The following is an 18,072-nucleotide window of genomic DNA, read 5'->3' on the forward strand; positions in this document are numbered from 1 at the left end:
AACTCATTATTATCAACTACACCATTGACAATTTTATCCTCAACCATCGATGTTGTTATCAATTTATCAATAGACTACTGTATGCACGAGCACCCCACCAAGCCATCACTAGCGCTCCTGTCAAAAGAAACTCTCGGCACAGAAAATAGACGAGTCTCAGCGACCTGTCAACGTCCAAATCAAAAAGTACCGTGATTGCCCCTGAGGAGTGGAGACACGGTAAATGGTTCGCGGAGACTCTTCCTCCTTTGCGGTGTCCCCGTTGCTAGTCCAATTGGAAATGGGACTATCTCGGGGGCTTAACACTTGCATAGAAAGAGTCTGGTCACGGACTACACCGGATATTACACCAAGTTGAGCTTATTGCCAATGATTGGCTTGTGGCAATTCCGTTATTTTTCATATTGCCGCCACATTTAACGTCCGCAGGGTGCTAGGGTGCTGGGGTGCTGGGGTGCTGGGGTGCGACCGGGACTTGCATGGAGAAATGCACAATGCAGGCGAAACAACACACCCCAGCCATTTGAGAGATCCAGACCTTCTGACTTGGGGCCAAATCCCGCCTCAGAATTGCGTCCAAGACTTCGAACGGGCAGAATTCGGTTCTCATTTCGGCCGGTGTGGATTCTTCTGTTTCCAAGCTCCGGTGGAGACCTCGGACCTGAAGCTCTACCCCTGATCGGCATTGTTTGAGACATTTGTTGCAATACAGCATTGTTTGAAGAGAAAATACATCACAAAGAGGCTTGTCCAAACAAGCACTCATCAGATGCAACTTGGAGTTATGAAACACAGACCACAGGCTCTCGAATGGAATTACTTTCGCCGATCAAGACACGCTAGGGTCAGAGAGAACAGTTAATGTTACTCTCAAACGCGCTAACCACCGCTTTCCCCCATGCAGAACGGGCTCCAATTTATTTGATGCACTTGCTTTAGTGCTCCAAAATAAAGGATTCGGAATTAATTCTATTGGCCACGACTTCGCCTTCAATTTCATATTATTTGCCCTTTTTTCTTCTGCGTCGCTGCACACTGGACGCCTTTAGTCCACTTGATATCATTATCAGAATAAGGGGGATCTTCCCTGCACAGCCGTCTCAGAAGCTTTGGAGAACTTGAGCTACGCGGTTGGGACCCATCCGACGCGCAGTGGAGCATCCAGCCTTCAAACGAACACCTTCCCCATGTCCAAAAAGAAGAGCTGCATTTGCTGTAACGTCAGGATTCGACCTCTTCTCCTTTTGCAGTGGATCAATGCCGTACAACTCGCATCGCGAGATTGCAAGGGCTCCATTGGAACCCATTTTAATCTTTTAACCTTTCTTTGTTTCTTTGTTCTACTTTTCAGAACGTGTTCGGATCCCTGACAGCTCCACTCCGAATGACCGTGGCGTTTTCCTGTAGACTGTTTGCCTGTTTTCGATGATCTTTATCTCGCGAACAGGCCTCGACATTAAACATTCCGGGCGACTATACCTAACTGGCTCAACATCCATGCGTTTTCTGTCTTAGGCTGCTGGCAGTGGAGCATCTATTCGTGGTGGCTAATCGGGTGGGTTTATTGCTTCCCCATGTCACCCCCTAACGAACACCCCTGGTCTTTTTTTTTCTGCTGAGGCGTGAAACCCAGTCCTGGTCTCCTCGCATCCGTACTTCCGACATGCGGCAAGGCTGATCTAGGTCATCAATCTAAGTAGGCGTGCCTCGTCTCAGATCGTTGCCGTGTTCGTAAATTAAGTGGCTGTTGAGCACTCACCTTCATCACTGCGCCCCTCTGGTACGGTGATCGCGATCGGCCTTTCTCGAAGACCGCGTCTTTTTGACTGATCTCATTTCCTTCCTCATCCTCCTCGGGATCGGCAACTATTCTGGTTTCCAATCTTACTCATCTCCTAGACGGGTTACTGTTAGATCTGTTCTCGATCCTGGATATCATACAGTAAGTATGTGTCGGCTTTCCCATGCATATCCCAATGTTCGGTATTGGCTCATCACGCTCAAGCTTGCATCCCGCATCTGCGTTGTAACCGTGGCTGACCTATTCGTTCCACAGAGTTCTACAAGGTCCCACGTTGAATACTCTCCTCATCTCGAGTCGCGCGGACTGGTCAATAGCGATAGTGAAACATTGAGTGGAGGCAATATCATACGAGCAAAATCGACGGTTATCACTCGGATGGTCGAACTACGGTAGCCTGTGGGATCCGCGGTGTGACGTGCTCTGGTCAGCACAGGGAATCGCGAAATCTGGGGTTTGGTTTGAAGCCAGTACACGAACGAGATGGCCACAAACTTGCAGTCCCCGGCCTCAATGGTCCACCCATCGCCGGTACCATCCCGACCTCGTGCTATATCGAAAACGAGATCGAGATCGAAACCATCTTTGCGCCGGCAAGATTCCTCCCCGCCACCTTCCTCCCCACCTGGTCTGCCGACGCCTGCATTCTCACCGGACGGAATCAGCGGACAAAGTGACGACGATGATGATTTTGTTGAAAATACATTATCGCCCTTTGATCCGCGCAGGATCACCCCGACTCTCCATGCATCTCTTGTTTCAGAGATTCTCGCATTACGACGCGATATAGAAAGCAAAACCAAGGCTATCGATGTATTGGAAGAAAGTTTGGACGAGTCGAGGACGGAAAATGAAACATTAACCGCGAATTTGTCGCAAGCCACTCAAGATGGACGATCTTTGAAACACCAAATTCAATTACTAGAAGGAGGGACATCATCTGCGCTCACGGAGCTGGCCCGGGAGCGCGATGAAGCGGTCGAAAACATCAGCGATGTTCGAAAGAAGCTTGAGCAGGCGCAAAAGAAAGCTCGCAGCCGGGAACATGAAGTTGAGCAAACACAATCATTATACGCGCGCGATCAAGAGGTCTGGGCAAGTGAACGTCGAACGTTGGAGCACAAGGTCAACGTGGTGGAAGGTCGACTGAAGACTGTCTTGAGTGAAGTCGCAGCCGCCCAGGAAGCGGGAACCCTCCATTCTCATCCGAGTGAGAATGGTGAGATCGCTCGCGATAGGACTAAAGGAAGCGATACCGCCAGTATCGCTTCTAGTAGCCTGGGTCGCCGGCGCACGAGTGTAACCACCGTTAGCTCCGACGAGGGCGAAGAAGCGGCCAATTATCGCAACGCACGGTACTCTGTCATGAGTATGGCTCATGGTGTGAAGAACGATTCTGGCTTGAACTTGGCGGAGGAATTGGCATTTGATGAAGAGGACGATTTTGTTCAATCTGATGACGATGATAGGCCCGCCTCCCCCGAAGCTCTGCCCGAGGAACGCCCAGCATCGGTTCACTCACAGGCATCTTATACTGTGGCTTCCAAGGCTAGGAGGATTCTGGGTCTTTCCATTCAAAGCTCTGATTCTGTCAATGGTGCTGATTTCCGTGCTCGAGAACTCAGTAGCCCTAAGAAATTGGACGAACTCCCAGTTCAATACCGCGATATGGGTATTCAGTACTCACCTCCGCCTTCTCCTCCAGTGTTACCCAGGTTCGAGATACAGGATGTTCCTAGGTCCTTAGAAACACTTTCGGAGCATAACCACGACGACCGTGTGAAAATCTCTAAGATGAAGGATAGTTCCACTCTCACAATCGCAGCTGAAATGGTCTCTTCATCTTGTCAAACCATGGACGAACTGCCTAGTCCTCCTTGGACACCCAAAGTTGCAGACTCGCCCCCGCAATCTGTTGAATATAGCCCAGAGCCTGTGCAAATGGCATCGACATCTACTCAAACCGATTCTGCCCAAAAGCCAGACGCTCGCCGGAAAGATCTCAACCTATCACCGACTGATGTTCCATCTCAAATGGACATTCCTATGATTGCCATACACCCGCCTGGCTCAGAGCCTCCTTCACCTCGGAACAGTGTTGTCCTTCCGCCGCAAACCAAGAATGTGTCTTGCCAAGCCAACTTCCGCCCAGTTGTTGAAAGTCGATCCGTTTCCGTTCAAACCGAAGGGATTCGTGTCGACCAACGCCCGGTCAAGCTTCCCGCGAGCCTTCTTCCATCTGCTATTTCGGATATTCTGCCACGTCCTGAAAGCCGAGATTCCAGCATCGAGGCATACCCTGTACCGCCAATCCCACCACGGTCCGCAAAGCGAACTCAGAGGGCTTTGGCTACAGACCGTCCCGTGAAGCCTCCAAGAGCACCTCTATTGGACCATGTGCAAGCCTACCCAGGCCATAACAACGACAACGGGCCACTCTCAGAGGATGCTGTGTCCGGAATTCGACGACCATTCCGATCCAGCAGTCTCTTTGCTGGCTTCGACCACAATAGCGAAGATGAAGGTCGCCATATGGAGCGTGACGTCTTTACGGACGATGAGCTTCTTAACCGTCCATTCGCTGCATACACTATCAGCCGCGGCAAGCTTGTGAATTCCAAGTCAAGACCCAGCTTGGACGACATGGCTCTCCCTGAAATTGACGAGCAGCTATCAGATCCCGACTCAAAACCCCCTGATATCAGCCGCGGGCCTTCTCGGGCTACCCGAAGATCTAGCACGACCACTTCTAGTAGTCGCCAACCTGGCATGCGCAAGATGGCCATTATCTCCAGTGGCACGGCTGCGCACCAGAAGATCCGCTCTCGCAGTCCCAGTGAACCAAGTCTCGATGGTGGCAGTGTAACTTCAAGCATTGCGCCACCATTCCCCGTTCCTATTCGCCTGAGCTCACGCAAAGTTCCGCTCAACGGCAGCGACGGGCCCCCGAGTCCGACCCGCTCAGCTGGTAGGCAATTCTCAGATCGGGGTCGCCAACCCCTCGCCCGGCGACCAACTCTCCGTCGAGTCCGTTCTGCGGCAGCAATGTCACAGTCGGACCTTACAGAACGACCTGAGACTAGGTCTTCCCCTACACGGTCAAGCTCATCCTTTGCTCCTGATAGCCCACCCTATCGGCCCCCACCCATGCCATTTGATGATATTACGGTACCCCGTCAGTGGCGCGCAACTCAAAGACGTGCCTCTCACCGTACTAATCCATCTAACAACTGGAGCACCCATGAGCGTCAGGATCATGAGAGGAAGGATTCTATTGGTGGCGTTCAGCCCACCAGTGTTGTTGATGCTATTGCCCAAACCATGGTGGGCGAATGGATGTTCAAATACGTCCGTCGACGCAAGTCTTTTGGAATGGGCGAGTCCAAGGATAACTGGGAGGGCAAGAATCCCGATGAAGTATCGGCACATATCACGAGCAGTGGGGTCCGGCACAAGAGATGGGTATGGCTTGCACCTTATGAAGGCTCCATCATGTGGAGTAGCAAACAGCCCACCAGCGGGCCAGCCTTGCTGGGCAAGAGTGGCCGAAAGTGTAAGCTCATGTATCTGATCGGTCGACATAGACCTTACTAATATGTCCTCGCAGTCACCATCCAATCAGTTCTAGACGTCAAAGACGACAATCCCATGCCAAAGGGCACAGGCTCTGCTACTCCATTCAATCGCTCCATTCTGGTCTTAACCCCCCAGCGAGCTCTCAAATTCACGGCTCTGACCATCGAACGACACTACGTCTGGTTAACAGCCCTATCTTTCCTAAGCCATTCCTCAATGGGCCTGCAAGAACTAGCATCCCTACCTCCAATCCCCCAACAAGAAGGCTCTGCAACACCACCAACAGCCACACTCCGCAGGAACCCAATCCGTGATTCTATTCGCGTGGCGAAAGGTCGGCCCCGCCCCATGCCAAAGGGTAAACGCTCCTTCAACAGCGCCGGCGCACCAGCACCAGTCCCCGAAGTCCCGAACGGTAGCATCGACCTCGCCGCCGATGCACCGCACGTTCCCCGCTTCTCCTCTCATAATCGCAAGCGCAGTAACACCGCACCCCGCCCTCCGGCTCTGCACGCCCTACGCAGCTTCTCCAGTCAAGGTACTATGCCTTCATCACATAGCGGGACAACCATCGGCTCTCCAGAACTCTATTTCCCTCCCATGCCACCTCCAAGTCTCCCACCAGGCATTGGGAGCCGTCGCAGCAGCGTCAGTCGCCGGACCTCTGAAGCCAGCGGCCGCGCCTCTAGTGCCGGACAGAGTAACATGTTTGATATGGGCACTGTTCGAATGGAAGCGTTCATTGATCACCATGCTGAGCAGATTAATCGGCCGCCGCCACGCCAGCGTTCGCGCCATGTTCGCCAGACTTCTAGTCAGTGGAGTCAGGCCCGCTATGATTTTGATGCACCTTCTATCCACGGCAGCGAGATGTCTTTCCGGCCTGATGATCCATTCCGCGGATTCTAGGGTTTGATTCCTCCATTTAATCTTTACATTCTTTCTTTATTCTCCCCTTTATTCCTGCCTTATACCTTACTTGTCTTATACCTAGTGTCTATTATCCTCTCCCATTCATTTGCAAACACATTTTTATTGGCGCAGGTCGATCGTCACATCTTTGAGGCTTGTCTGTCATTGCCTCATACACTTTACTTCTTTCACTTCTTGTCATCTACCTCTTCCTTGTCCTTCTGTATCTTCCATCGCCATTCATAACCCGTCTTTTAACTCACCATTTGTCGCTTTCGAGCTACCACTTTGATTTGACCAGATACCAATTCTCGTGCAGCGCGGGGGGAAAGAAAGGCGTTCTTGGTTTTGTTCTCATTCTTGTTGACATCGCATCCATAGCCATAGCCATCCACTGGATCATGGGGCTCGCCTCCAGGTACATAGCATAATGTCTAAGTTATGTTTTTATTGCATTGACCTCAACTTAGTCATAACCTTTACATAGAAACCTCGAAATCGCGGGTATATTTCGCTAGCAAAGTACATACAGATCTGGCTTGCCGCTAGATTCGGAGCGTGAGCGGGCACAACTGAAACCAAGTGGGCGGATGTGGATGCCCCAACCCCAACTCCAATATCCCATCTTCTATCATGTCCATATTGCGGGTTGCATGTTGTATAAGAATTCCAGAATTAGATATTCACAGCTTTGCAGCTTCCTTCACTTCGCCGACCTTCAGCTTGGGCGAGTACTTCTTCAGTACGGATTCGTTGTGGTACTATCACCGCGTGTCAGCATGTGTTGTTTCAATAGCCGACAACTCGGCCGATTGCCGGTCCGAGAGTGAAAATTGAGCAAAGCAAGAAGAGCAATCAGATCCAGGATACGATTGTGCGAGCAGTCGTATAGAGCTTACCTTCCAGAACTGCTTTGAGGCATCCTTGCCTGCTACGCGCTTGAGGATCTTCGCGCCGCCGGGGTGCTCGTCGATGAAGTTGGTTACATCGTAGACATTGTTATCAACGATGATATAGAGCCCCTTGTCGGCGGAGTTATGGGCGGCAACGTCAGCAGGAGTGAATGATTGAGACATGATGTGAATTGTGTAGGGAGAGAAAGAGGATGTAGAAATGAAGTGACGTATAAAATTCGGGGGGGGGGAGGGAAAGCGGAGAAACCGAGGTTGATTTGTTTGCCGCGGTTGGAATTAGGTCAGCTGTGATTGGTCATGAGATTGGTACCTCAGGCTCTGGTTTATATACGAAGTCTTTGCCCTAGATAGTAGTCTTATAAAGTGGTTTGTTTGAGCTCAGGGTACTATTAATCACATAATGCTAGTTGATATTTCGAATATACAGTTCACGTAAAAGTCAGAACGTAAACTCAATTTACATTTACTCTCGACTCTTCTCTCCAACAGCTCCTTGTCCCTTGCCCATCTTCTTTTCTAAGCCCAGACTCTCCAAATCCTTCTTCTTATAATAATGCGGCGCAACTTCAACGAGCCACTCTGCCTGTAAGGGCATGTTGCTGCGCATATACTCCTTGCTGGTAAGAACCAGCTCAAAGTAGATTACCCAGCGTGGGTTCACCTCCATCAGGGTACTAGATGGATGCAAGTACACTGACTGCCCATTCTTTATGGTCCGGTAGCTATCACCACCGCGCTGAAGTCGCGCTGCGTTGGGGAAGAAGCCGGATGTGATGGCCTTCTGAATGGGCTGGATATTGGTAGAGCCGCAGGTGCTGATGGTCACTTCGACACGGTCACACAGTTTCGCTAACTGATCGCGCACGTCGCGAGCTCGTGTCAGACTTCGCTGCTGGAGGAAGTTTTCCTTGGCCCAGATGAAACTAAAGTCTGAGTCGACCCATTGGTTCCAGATGTTGAGAAGAGTGAGGTGGTCGCCACCCTCTTTGATGGTGAAGCGGTTGCGAGCGCTGTCGGCGTGGATCTTCTTATCCTTGGGTCGGAAGAAGAGCGCGCTGGACTCGCCCAGCATTGCGATGATTGAGAGAACCTCTTCCACACACCCGTACTTGTCGGATGCAAGGATTGCCTTGGCGAGCATTGGGTCTGTGGGGAACTCAGCCATCTGGCGGCCAACCTTGGTCAGGTCGCCTCGGTCGTTGAGTGCTCCGAGTGCGTACAGCATTTCCAGAGCTCGAATGATCGTCTCAGCAGGCGGCGGGTCCATGAAGTCGAAGTCGAGCAATTGGTCAATACCCAGAGACTTGAGCATGAGAATAACTCCGTTCAGATTGGTACGTTGGATCTCTGGGGTGGTGTTCTCCTCAAGTTCGTTGTAGTACGCCCACTTGGTATAGAGACGGAAGCATTTGCCAGGCCCAACACGACCGGCACGACCAGCACGCTGGTTAGCCGACGCCCGCGAACAGGGCGTCACCACCAAGCTTTCCATACCGGTGCGTGGGTTGAATACGTTTTCTTTCACGAAACCAGGATCAATCACGTAGACAATACCATCAATAGTCAAACTGGTCTCGGCGATGTTAGTCGCAAGCACCACCTTGCGCGCTTTGGGTGGCGTAGGCTCAAAGATCTTAGTCTGTAGCTCTGATGGCAGGTTGGCGTAAATAGGAGCAATGATCATCTCCGGTATTTTGCTCCCTAGTTTTCGAGCCGTTTCTTGTAAACTTTGCTCGGCTGCTTCGATTTCTTCTTGACCCGTCAGGAACACTAGGATATCTCCTGGGCCTTGAGAAACGTGAATCTGGAAAACTGTAGTGATGGCCGCGGCGAGATAGTTGGCCTCTGGCTGTGAAGTGTAGTGTACGTCGACTGGGTATCGACGACCGGGGATGTTGAAAATAGGCGCATCATCGAAATACTTTTGGAATTTCTGAGCGTCCATCGTCGCCGAGGAAATCAGCAACTTCAGATCAGGTCGTGCCTTGGCAATATCTTTGAGCAAACCACAAGCAATGTCTGTAGGTACAGTCCGTTCGTGGGCCTCATCAATCATCAGCGCGGAGTATTGGCTCAGGTCCGGCTCTGTCAACAGTTCTCGCAGCAACATTCCGTCAGTCATATACTTCAGGACTGTCTTGTCGCTTGTGTTATCTTCGAATCGAATGGCATATCCGACCTCATTTCCGATCTTGGTGCCCATTTCCTCGGCCACACGAGCTGCAACACTCATGGCAGCCACCCGACGTGGTTGAGTACAGCCAATCTTCATTCCATCCTTGGTATATCCAGCCTCATGGAGATATTGGGGGATTTGAGTTGTCTTTCCGGAACCTGTTTCACCAACGATGATCAGAACCTGGTGGTCCTGTACAGCCTGGATGATCTGGTCACGGAACTGGTAGATCGGCAGACTCTTGCGGGTTTCCTCCATCGATAAAGCCTTTTTCTCTGCTTCGTCGACCTGTTCCTTGAATCGCAACTGTTCCTTTGTCATTGGCTTTTGCGTGCCCTCGAGCTTCGCGTCCATGACAAAGTTGATTTGCTGAGAATCATCGAAGACATACTCGTAATCTCCCTCGTCAACAAACTCGGCCTTCTTAATCTGTGCCTTGGCCTTGGCTGACTGCTCCAACTCCCATTCCTCGTGCTCGGTGACATGCCGCTCCTGACCCAATTCGTCGCGCTCGACGTATCGTTTGTACAGAGCATCTTCTTTCTTCTTCCGATCAATCTTGCCCTTCTCGGTGATATAGTCGTCGGGCATCATGTAACCATCGCGATGGTCATCGATCCGAAGCCGTTCTTCAGCAATACGAAGGACTTCACGATTGCGCGCAAATTCCTCTTTCTCCCTTCGAGAGAGATTCGGGTTCTCGCGCAGTTCCGTGGCTTCCTCTATAACCTGTCGTCGCAATAACGCTAATCGCTCAGTCTCACGCTTTTTCAAGTACTCCTGTCGAGATCTCTCGCGCAGATCGGGCATCATCTCGGCCCTCGCACTAGCATCATCACCCAGCGCACGTCTCCGTGCAGCCTCACCATCGCGCGTTCGATCTTCGACAATCTTCTTCGTCTTGCTGCTATCCTTGTTGGCCAATCGCTTCGCGAACTCGTCTCGTTCACGGAGGTCTTTTTGGCGATCAATCTCCTCCCTAGTCCGAGGGTCGACCTCTTCGGCGGGAGATGCAGGGCGGGGGAAGCAGAGCCGTCGTCGAGTCGTGTGCGCTTCGGGGTAGATTCTTCAAATTCTTCTTCGGGGTACATCTCATCGTCCGGGATCTCCTCATCACCCCATCGGTCCTCAAAGTCATCATCCTTCTTACGTAGCTTCTTCGTGCGCGGCCGATCCCGACCCTCTGCATCTCGACTACGATCCCGCTTCCGGCTGTCATCCTTGTCTGCGCGGCTTCGTTCAGAGTCTCGCTTCCCCCTGCTCCTATCGAGGTCATTGTCCATGTCTCGGTCCCGTCTCCTCCGTCGCTCTCGATCTGCCTCGACGTTTGTAGGTCCTAGTGAAGTAGACAGATCCGGCTGGTCTTCGGCCATGTCCAACATGCGGTACTTCTTTTTCGAGGACTCCTTTGAAGGTGCGGGCTTGGAGGATGACGCGCTGGGCTGTGCGCCCTTGCCCAGACGGCCATGGAGCTCTCGAGCGAATGCACTGATATCAGATGAGCTAGTTTCTGGGCTGTCGAGGAAGGATACCAGTGTGTCTTGGAGGGAGGAGGCTGATTTTGATGAGCTGGCGGTGGCGAGGACGAAATCGATGACAGTCGGGTCTGATGCGCCGGTCAGACGGATAAGCGAATCAGAGACAAAAGTTTTATTGTCCATGATGTGCGATCTTGTCTTGTTGGTAGCAAAGTGAAGTAGCTTGGCTCCGGCGGGGAGCTAGGTCGTGAAGGTGCAGGTAAGGTGAAATGTCGTCAACCCGGCTTAGGCGCAGCGGCGCATAATGCTGAGCACCAATTAATGTAGGAAATAAAGCCCAGGTTTGCAGTGAAACTGCCAAATAGCAGGTGGGATATAGATAAAGAGAAAGATGGTTTCGATTGAAGTTGGAGAATATCCAGAATCACCTGATTCGTCAGGTACGGCCTCAAGCTCAATCAAATTTTGCCCATATATAACTTCTTACCGCTTAGTATACCGCCCATTCTACCGCCTCCTTTGCCGCTTTTATTTTCCCTTACTATCTATCGGAGTCCTCTATTTCTAGCTCTTAGGCAGCGCACTGGTGTATAAGAAAGAATAGATATATCTTAAATTACTGTCTTATTTATAGATCTAACGGATCAAATGGTATATGAAAGAACGAGACTTATCATTTTAGGGTGTGAGTAATATAGGAGCAAGAAGTAACGTTATATCTCACATGTTATAGTGACTACCTTGACCAACACATAAATATGCAATCTAGTAGCCCTGGAGATCAACAGTTGTTCCGAGATAGATACCATTGGGCCTTGATTGTAGGGCCAGAAATTGAACAACAAAATGCGAAGGGGTCCGCTTTCATGAAAAGGAGAGAATGACGAGCAAATACTCTACATGGTCATTCTATGAGCGCACGTGTCCACTCAACCCTACTAGCATGTTGCTGGTCCGTATTATGGTTGGTAAAATAACGGATGGAGACCGAGTAGCCGAAATTATGCGAAACACGCCTATTCGGCAAGGCCAATCGGGTTGGAATTGTGTCTCCTGGGTGCAAGAAGCTCTGGCGACGCTTCAATCCGATCCGAAGACTCTAGGTACAAGCGTTGAGGAGTGGGAAAAGTTGCGCAATCAGGCGATGGATTACTGTCAGCAGAAGAAAGACCAGCGCCGTATTGATGGCCAGGGCAAATTTGATATGGAAAGGTTCCAACCTATGACGGAGGAGCGTGAACTAAACAGCTCCAAACCATTTTTGACGGATCTGTTCCATCGCCAGCTCTTCGGGCATTGGTTGTAGAAATTTGTCAATTTCATGGACCCAAAAGGAATTTTGTGGGTTGACTTGGTGGGCAGAAGTGTATTCCCAATACGAAGGATACCAGCCAGCAGTCTCCCAATCAATAATACCAACGATATCATCTCCACGAGCAAGAATGTTAAGGCTGCTAAGGTCCCCGTGAGTAAAAACCAAAGGCCAAGTCTTGCTTTGCTGTTTGATCAGTTCCTGGCCTTCGAGCATCATCCCTGGATCAAACTCCAAGCCCATGCGCAAATGCCGATGGAAGTCTTGGAGCGTATCAAAAGGACCAAAGCGGGGGGTAGGGCCCGCAATACGACAGTCATAAAGGGATCCGCCATCGACAGAAGAGATCGTAGTGCCTTCTGAGGGCTGAAGTTCACGCATCTCGCGGAATTTCTCAGCTAATTGCGAGAGAAGTTTCGCCTTTGAATCCTCTTTTCGTCGAACCCAGCCCTTGCCAATGATATCTCCCTTGATCCTTTCCATCACGATGTACGTCCACCCGGATTGAGTGAATGTACAAAAAATCTTTGGTACTGGGATAGATGTATGCTGCGATATGAACCGCATTGTTGATGCCTCCGATAAATCAACGAGGCTACCGAACTTGACGCATATTCTGTCTGTCAATATAAGAACACCCCCATGGCTAGGTCGAATGTGCTTGAGGACTTTTATTGCTAAAAGTGTCGAATATCGACGCAAAAATGTGTCTTTGAATGGTTTCGATGCACCGAACGAAGCAGGGGAGGGCGAGGAGGGAGGCCCTTTTTGACTCGACAACATGACTCGACAACATTGTGATTGTGCTCAAGAGAAATTTCGTTCCTGGTCCTTCTTGGTCTCCAAAAAGGACTATGTTTTAGATTCCAAAAAATATAGTCAATCAATGAAGCGTGGGATCCGAGAGTGAGTCTTCCATAGGAAGTGATGTGGTTGTGCTTAGCCCCTTCACGTGATATCACCGGAGCCAGGTCGATTTTAATGCACCCTCACTGGGCCTCAGGAAATGGCTCTATTCTAGAGAATAGACCTCCAGTACTAGTCTCTTAGCAAAGTCTTATTCAGTAAATATTGTTAAAATATAAAGTTCCTTTGTGAATCCTTAATCCTATGTATTGCTAGTGAAGTATAGATTTCTCTCATTTATATTCATGATATAACATATATATATCAGCCACCTTTTGACATCTGAACTCGAGGCTTTCTATCGGAAAGCTGTATTATAGCCATAGACCGTTCAATACTTTTTTTAATCCACAGCCCTCAAGACTATTCGGACGTAGGTAAGCAACCAATATTGTCAGAAGAAAGTACGCCTGGTCAGACATCAGAGGTTGTTTTGAGGCATGACACGATAAGCTATACAGACATTGAGAATAACCAAACAAAACAAACAAAACAAACATGGCAGTAATGCTCACAAGTCAATCAGGATGATCTGATCCCAGTGAGATCAATCTAAAGGATAGGACTACTAGTAGATTACGAAAGACTGGAGCAATCAAAAACTGCCAGATCCCCAGAGTGAACGATAAGCACCTTGTGATTGTTGGTACATTTTCTGGCATCTCGTAATGCTAGTTATGAATCGTACAAAGGAAAAAAAAAAAGATCATTCGTCAAACGAAGGGAGGCAAGTACTCCAGCGCTGAAAAAATCCGGGGTAAACACCCTTCAAACTCCACCGCGTCATAAACGTTCGTGCAAACTGCCCCGGGTAGCGCCGCTAGACCCCAATGCATATCCAAGGATCAGAAACGCCCCAAATTCCAGCCCACAACATGAGAAAGCCCCCAGAGCATCACCCATGAAGCCCGGGGTAGGAGGAAGATAAAGTCGTGACGTGAAAACATGGCATCAAAGATAGGAAGAAACAAATGCTCCGAGTGTGTGGTCAAACGCCGAAAAAAAGAGGTGACAAAGGAAACAAAGAAAGGGGAATAAAGCATGGAACACCTCCATATGCACAATGGTTGTAAGGGTAATAAATTACACATCGATCATTTCGGCATCTTCGGCCAAGATCTCGTCAGCGGGGCCCCAATTACCCTCAAAGACGGTGGCGCCTGCGCGGCGTCGTTGGTTAATAAATTGCACTCCGTAGCTCTCCAGGATTTGGTCGGCCGTGGGACGGTGCTGAGGCTCAGGGGTAATCATCCAGCGGACGATTCCATCCAGAGCCTGTGGGTGGTTGGCATCAACCATGAAACTGGGGGGATCAACCAGTTCACCACTGCGTGCAAGTCGCTGCGGCTTGGGTTGGTTCAATTGGCGACTTGTCAGGAAATCGTCGTCAAATCCGTGACCACCAAGATCCGAGGTACAAAGCTCCTCGAAGGAGGTTCCATCGGAAATAGGATTTCCAGTTGCATCACGGAAGATGCTGGTAGTTTCCGTGCTCCAAGTTAGACTGGGAACATCACTAATATCCCCATTTCTAAGCTTTTGCCAGGATACGCCGTTGTCGGGGAGTTCAACATTTCCAGCAATCTCAAACATGATGAGACCAAGAGAGAAAATATCGGCAGGCTTGTCGTAACGGCCCATAAGGATCTCGGGTCCAATGTACTCGCGGTCACCTTCACCCTCAATGCCCTCTTCAGCAGGCCAGCGTGCGGCCATACCAAAGTCACCGATCTTTAAGGTCCCTTCAAATGTGACCAGAATATTGGCAGGCTTGAGGTCAAGATGAATGAAGCCCTCGTCATGGATCTGCTTCAGTCCCAGCGACAATTCAAGTAGAATCTTCCAAATACGGAAGTCATCAAGTCGGGCCTTGAGTCCAGCTTGAGCCAAGAATCCATCCAGACTGCCCTCCTCACAAAATTCTGTTTGGATGTAGAGATGACCATTGTTTTCCCAGCTGTTCATGAAGGAAACGACATGATCACACTTGGTCAAGGTCTTGAGAACGTCCACCTCGCGGATACGACGTTCACGATCCTTCAGTCCAAGGTATGGCTGCTTGCTTTTTTTGACAGCCCAGACCTGATGCGGCATTGAGCTAGGCGACTTCGGTTCACTTGATGGAAGAGAGAACACAGAAGGGAAAGAGGCATCGTGAGGCTGTGCAACGCGATATACTTGGGAAAATTCACCAGTGCCAATAAGCTCAACGCTGTCAAAGCGGGAGCTAAGACTTGGATCTACATCTGGGGCGTGATAGCCGCTGATTTGCAGACTGGGTCGTCGGAGTGACGACCAAGAGTCGCGAGGGCCAGTTGGTGTAGCAGGGAGTTCGTGCTCTAGCTGCACAGAATGGTCGTTGGGAACTGAGATCGATAAGCCGCTTGGGTCAGGAGGGAAGAACTGGTCGCGGGGAGTGTGAGGCGATGCCTGCAGGAACTTCTCGTGCAATGGACTGGCAGTCTCAGAGAATCGCTCTAGAGAAGGCATTTGAGAGGTGGTGGGAGGATAGGTGCGAGAAGGCAGGAAAGGTTGCTTGGTGGGAGTAGGAGGAAAGTCGGAGTCATTAAGATTTTGGCTATCATGTCGGGAAGAGGGCGATTGAGCCACAAGATCGTCACCATCAATGCTGACGAAGCTTCCCCGGCGCGAGGCCTCGGGTCGGTTGAAGTTGTTGCCAAAGATGCCCATGCCTCGACCAAAGGGCCCTCCCTTGGGGCGCGACACAGTGGGAGGATTGAAGGGCGAGGCGGAGACAGACTCTGACTGGTGAACCAGGCGTGACTTGTCAAAGAGTCGATCTGTCGGATTCGCGCCAGATGCGAACATGTTGACAGGTCGTTTGCACGGTGTATCAGGCATACTCTTATTAAAACCAGGACCGTTCTCCTCGGCATTGCGGTTCTTCTTGGAGATGAGACCGGTTGACATGAATGCCGCTGGTAATGGTTTGACCAACTTGTAGTTCTCTGGGGTAGCAAAGTTTTCTGATGAATCCTCTCGTGTAATTCGACGCACGGGAGCTGGACGAGTAGCTCCGGCGGGAAGGGACTTTGAGAAGTTGAACATCGGTCGAGGGTTGTGAACAGGCTCATGCGTAGGCGAATCATCGAGACTTGATCCCGAAGAGGATTGAGTGATAGTGCGAGATAGAGGATGGGCAGCAGGCCGAGGTGGTTGAGCATTGATAATACTGGCAGGAGGGTTAGGTGCGAAGAGAGGGCTAGCTGGTGGTCGGGGAGAGAAGATGTTTTCGCTGCCTGGCTGGAAAAGACTGCTATCAAAAGAGTTGCGAGGCCTAACAGTCAATGGAGTACCAGCCGGAGATTCTTCAGGCGAGTCACCCAATGCTCTGGGTCGTCCAAAAAGAGGACGCTCGCCTCGTTGCTGTAGGGTAGAGCGGCGTAAAGAAGATGAGCGCTTGGGAATCGTTGCGAAGGGACTGTGGGGTTGGACTGGCGTGGGGAACGATGGAATATCGTTTCCTGGAGATCCACATGGGGTGGTATTCTCATCCTCGTCATCATCGTTGTCAAAGATACTGAAATCATTGGTGAAAGTTGGCGTGTGCACGCTACGCCGTTTCGCAGAGGGGCTCCCTCGCGATGCCTGGTCCAAATTCATAATTCCGTCGCTGCGCTTCAAAGGACTGCCAGTCGCGATGGCCCCGAAAGTCCCACTTCGTCGTTTCTCGATACGCGATAATGTTGATCGCGGCGCAAATGTTGTTTCCCCTTGGGGGGCCGATGGAGTGTTGATAAAACAGGGACTGTCCGGGGTGGTACTTTCTGGCATAAGGTCGTCGAGCGTCAGAGCATTTTCGTCACCCGGGAGCATAATGGGTTGCGCTGGAGTCGCGTTGCCGCCGTCTGTTGACACGCTCAGAACGCGTTTTGGCGGACTGCGGGGTGACGTGCGGCGACGCATGGCCGGTCGAGAGATTTTCGCACTAGGAGGATAAGGTACAGCAAGAGGAGATTGATGCGAGGATGGGAAAAGAACGAAGTTGTTCTGAGAGGCCCGACGTGATGGCGACAATGGAGAGGAAATGTAGGCAGATTTGGAGGGAGACTGAGTACGCGTGTTGAGGAAGAAGTTTGAGCTTTTGGAAGGAGAACGCGACAGCGAGCGTCTTAGTTGGCGAATAGCAGAGCTGGCATCAACATGATGAATCCCCGAATGAGGCAGATGCAGTGTGCCGCCCGAGTCCCGGTGCGGCGAGAAGGTTGCAACCATGATCGGGGAGAATGTGTCCACGACTTGCCGCGTAATAAAAGCAGAACAGAGAAGCGCGTCGCGGATCTCTCACTTTTTTTCTTGCTCTAGGCAAGAGACTTGGAAAAAAGTAGCTCCAAGTAAAATCAGATGAAGGTGACTTGAGATCGCAGACTCAGGCCAACTCTCCAAAGAGCAAAGGCAGTGAAGTTTGAGTCAAGGATTAGGAAGGCACGCGCTTGGAATGCTGAGGAAGGTGCAAGTGGCAACACGTATGGAAAAGGCTGATCAAGTCATCCACTCATTGCACCTGAGGAATTCACTGTTGACCCTCCCATGCGCCTACGCGGGGAGAGGGCGCAAAACACACAACACGCGTGAGGTGTTTCACTTTATGGTCCTATTTTTCGCGTGAGTCCCGGAATGTTTCAGAGACACACATTCGCGTGATTAGGGCGGTGTTGATGGTGCTGGCCCCAAAAGGTGTAAGGGGGGGGTTGTTGTTTCCGCGATAGTTGGGCTCCACGAGGGCGGAAGGGCGAGATAGAGGGGGGGTGCGATAGACTGATATGATCCAGGAAGTGTGGTATGTGAGATGGAAGCAATAAAATAAAACGGATCGTTCGAGGGGCCACGGCGTTGACCGAAGGAGTGTCAATATAGGGAGGGAATACGGAGTGAAGAATGCTTAATGGAAGGCTGGTCTCATTAACGCGGAGTCGCGTTGTTGATCGTCCAAGGCCCAAAGTGGATTAGGGTGACGCGTGAATTGTGACATAAAC

General features: G+C 50.7%; 5 protein-coding genes across 5 annotated transcripts; 1 reads left to right on the forward strand and 4 right to left on the reverse strand.

Annotated features, from left to right (window-relative positions):
- Positions 1–2,284: 2,284 nt before the first annotated feature.
- Positions 2,285–6,286, forward strand: N7511_002789 (putative nuclear migration protein; the record flags this gene model as incomplete). The annotated part of the gene is made up of 2 exons (XM_057125214.1): positions 2,285–5,354; positions 5,409–6,286. The coding sequence occupies 2 exons, from the start codon at positions 2,285–2,287 to the stop codon at positions 6,284–6,286; spliced, it is 3,948 nt and encodes a 1,315-aa protein (XP_056987373.1).
- Positions 6,287–6,972: 686 nt separating this feature from the next.
- Positions 6,973–7,365, reverse strand: N7511_002790 (cytochrome b5-like heme/steroid binding domain-containing protein; the record flags this gene model as incomplete). The annotated part of the gene is made up of 2 exons (XM_057125215.1): positions 6,973–7,050; positions 7,189–7,365. 2 exons carry the CDS (start codon positions 7,363–7,365, stop codon positions 6,973–6,975), a joined length of 255 nt encoding a protein of 84 aa, XP_056987374.1.
- A 301-nt stretch (positions 7,366–7,666) lies between these two features.
- N7511_002791 (putative mRNA splicing factor RNA helicase (Cdc28)) lies at positions 7,667–11,040 on the reverse strand (the record flags this gene model as incomplete). Its single annotated transcript, XM_057125216.1, is given in 2 exon segments — positions 7,667–10,358; positions 10,376–11,040. 2 exon segments carry the CDS (start codon positions 11,038–11,040, stop codon positions 7,667–7,669), a joined length of 3,357 nt encoding a protein of 1,118 aa, XP_056987375.1.
- A 1,057-nt stretch (positions 11,041–12,097) lies between these two features.
- N7511_002792 (uncharacterized protein) lies at positions 12,098–12,736 on the reverse strand (the record flags this gene model as incomplete). Its single annotated transcript, XM_057125217.1, has 1 exon — positions 12,098–12,736. One exon carries the CDS (start codon positions 12,734–12,736, stop codon positions 12,098–12,100), a length of 639 nt encoding a protein of 212 aa, XP_056987376.1.
- A 1,422-nt stretch (positions 12,737–14,158) lies between these two features.
- Positions 14,159–17,311, reverse strand: N7511_002793 (tyrosine protein kinase SWE1; the record flags this gene model as incomplete). The annotated part of the gene is made up of 1 exon (XM_057125218.1): positions 14,159–17,311. The coding sequence occupies one exon, from the start codon at positions 17,309–17,311 to the stop codon at positions 14,159–14,161; it is 3,153 nt and encodes a 1,050-aa protein (XP_056987377.1).
- Between the last annotated feature and the right edge of the window lie 761 nt (positions 17,312–18,072).

Source organism: Penicillium nucicola, assembly GCF_028828085.1.
Source record: "Penicillium nucicola strain IBT 29836 chromosome Unknown utg000002l, whole genome shotgun sequence".
Classification (NCBI taxonomy): Eukaryota; Fungi; Ascomycota; class Eurotiomycetes; order Eurotiales; family Aspergillaceae; genus Penicillium; species Penicillium nucicola.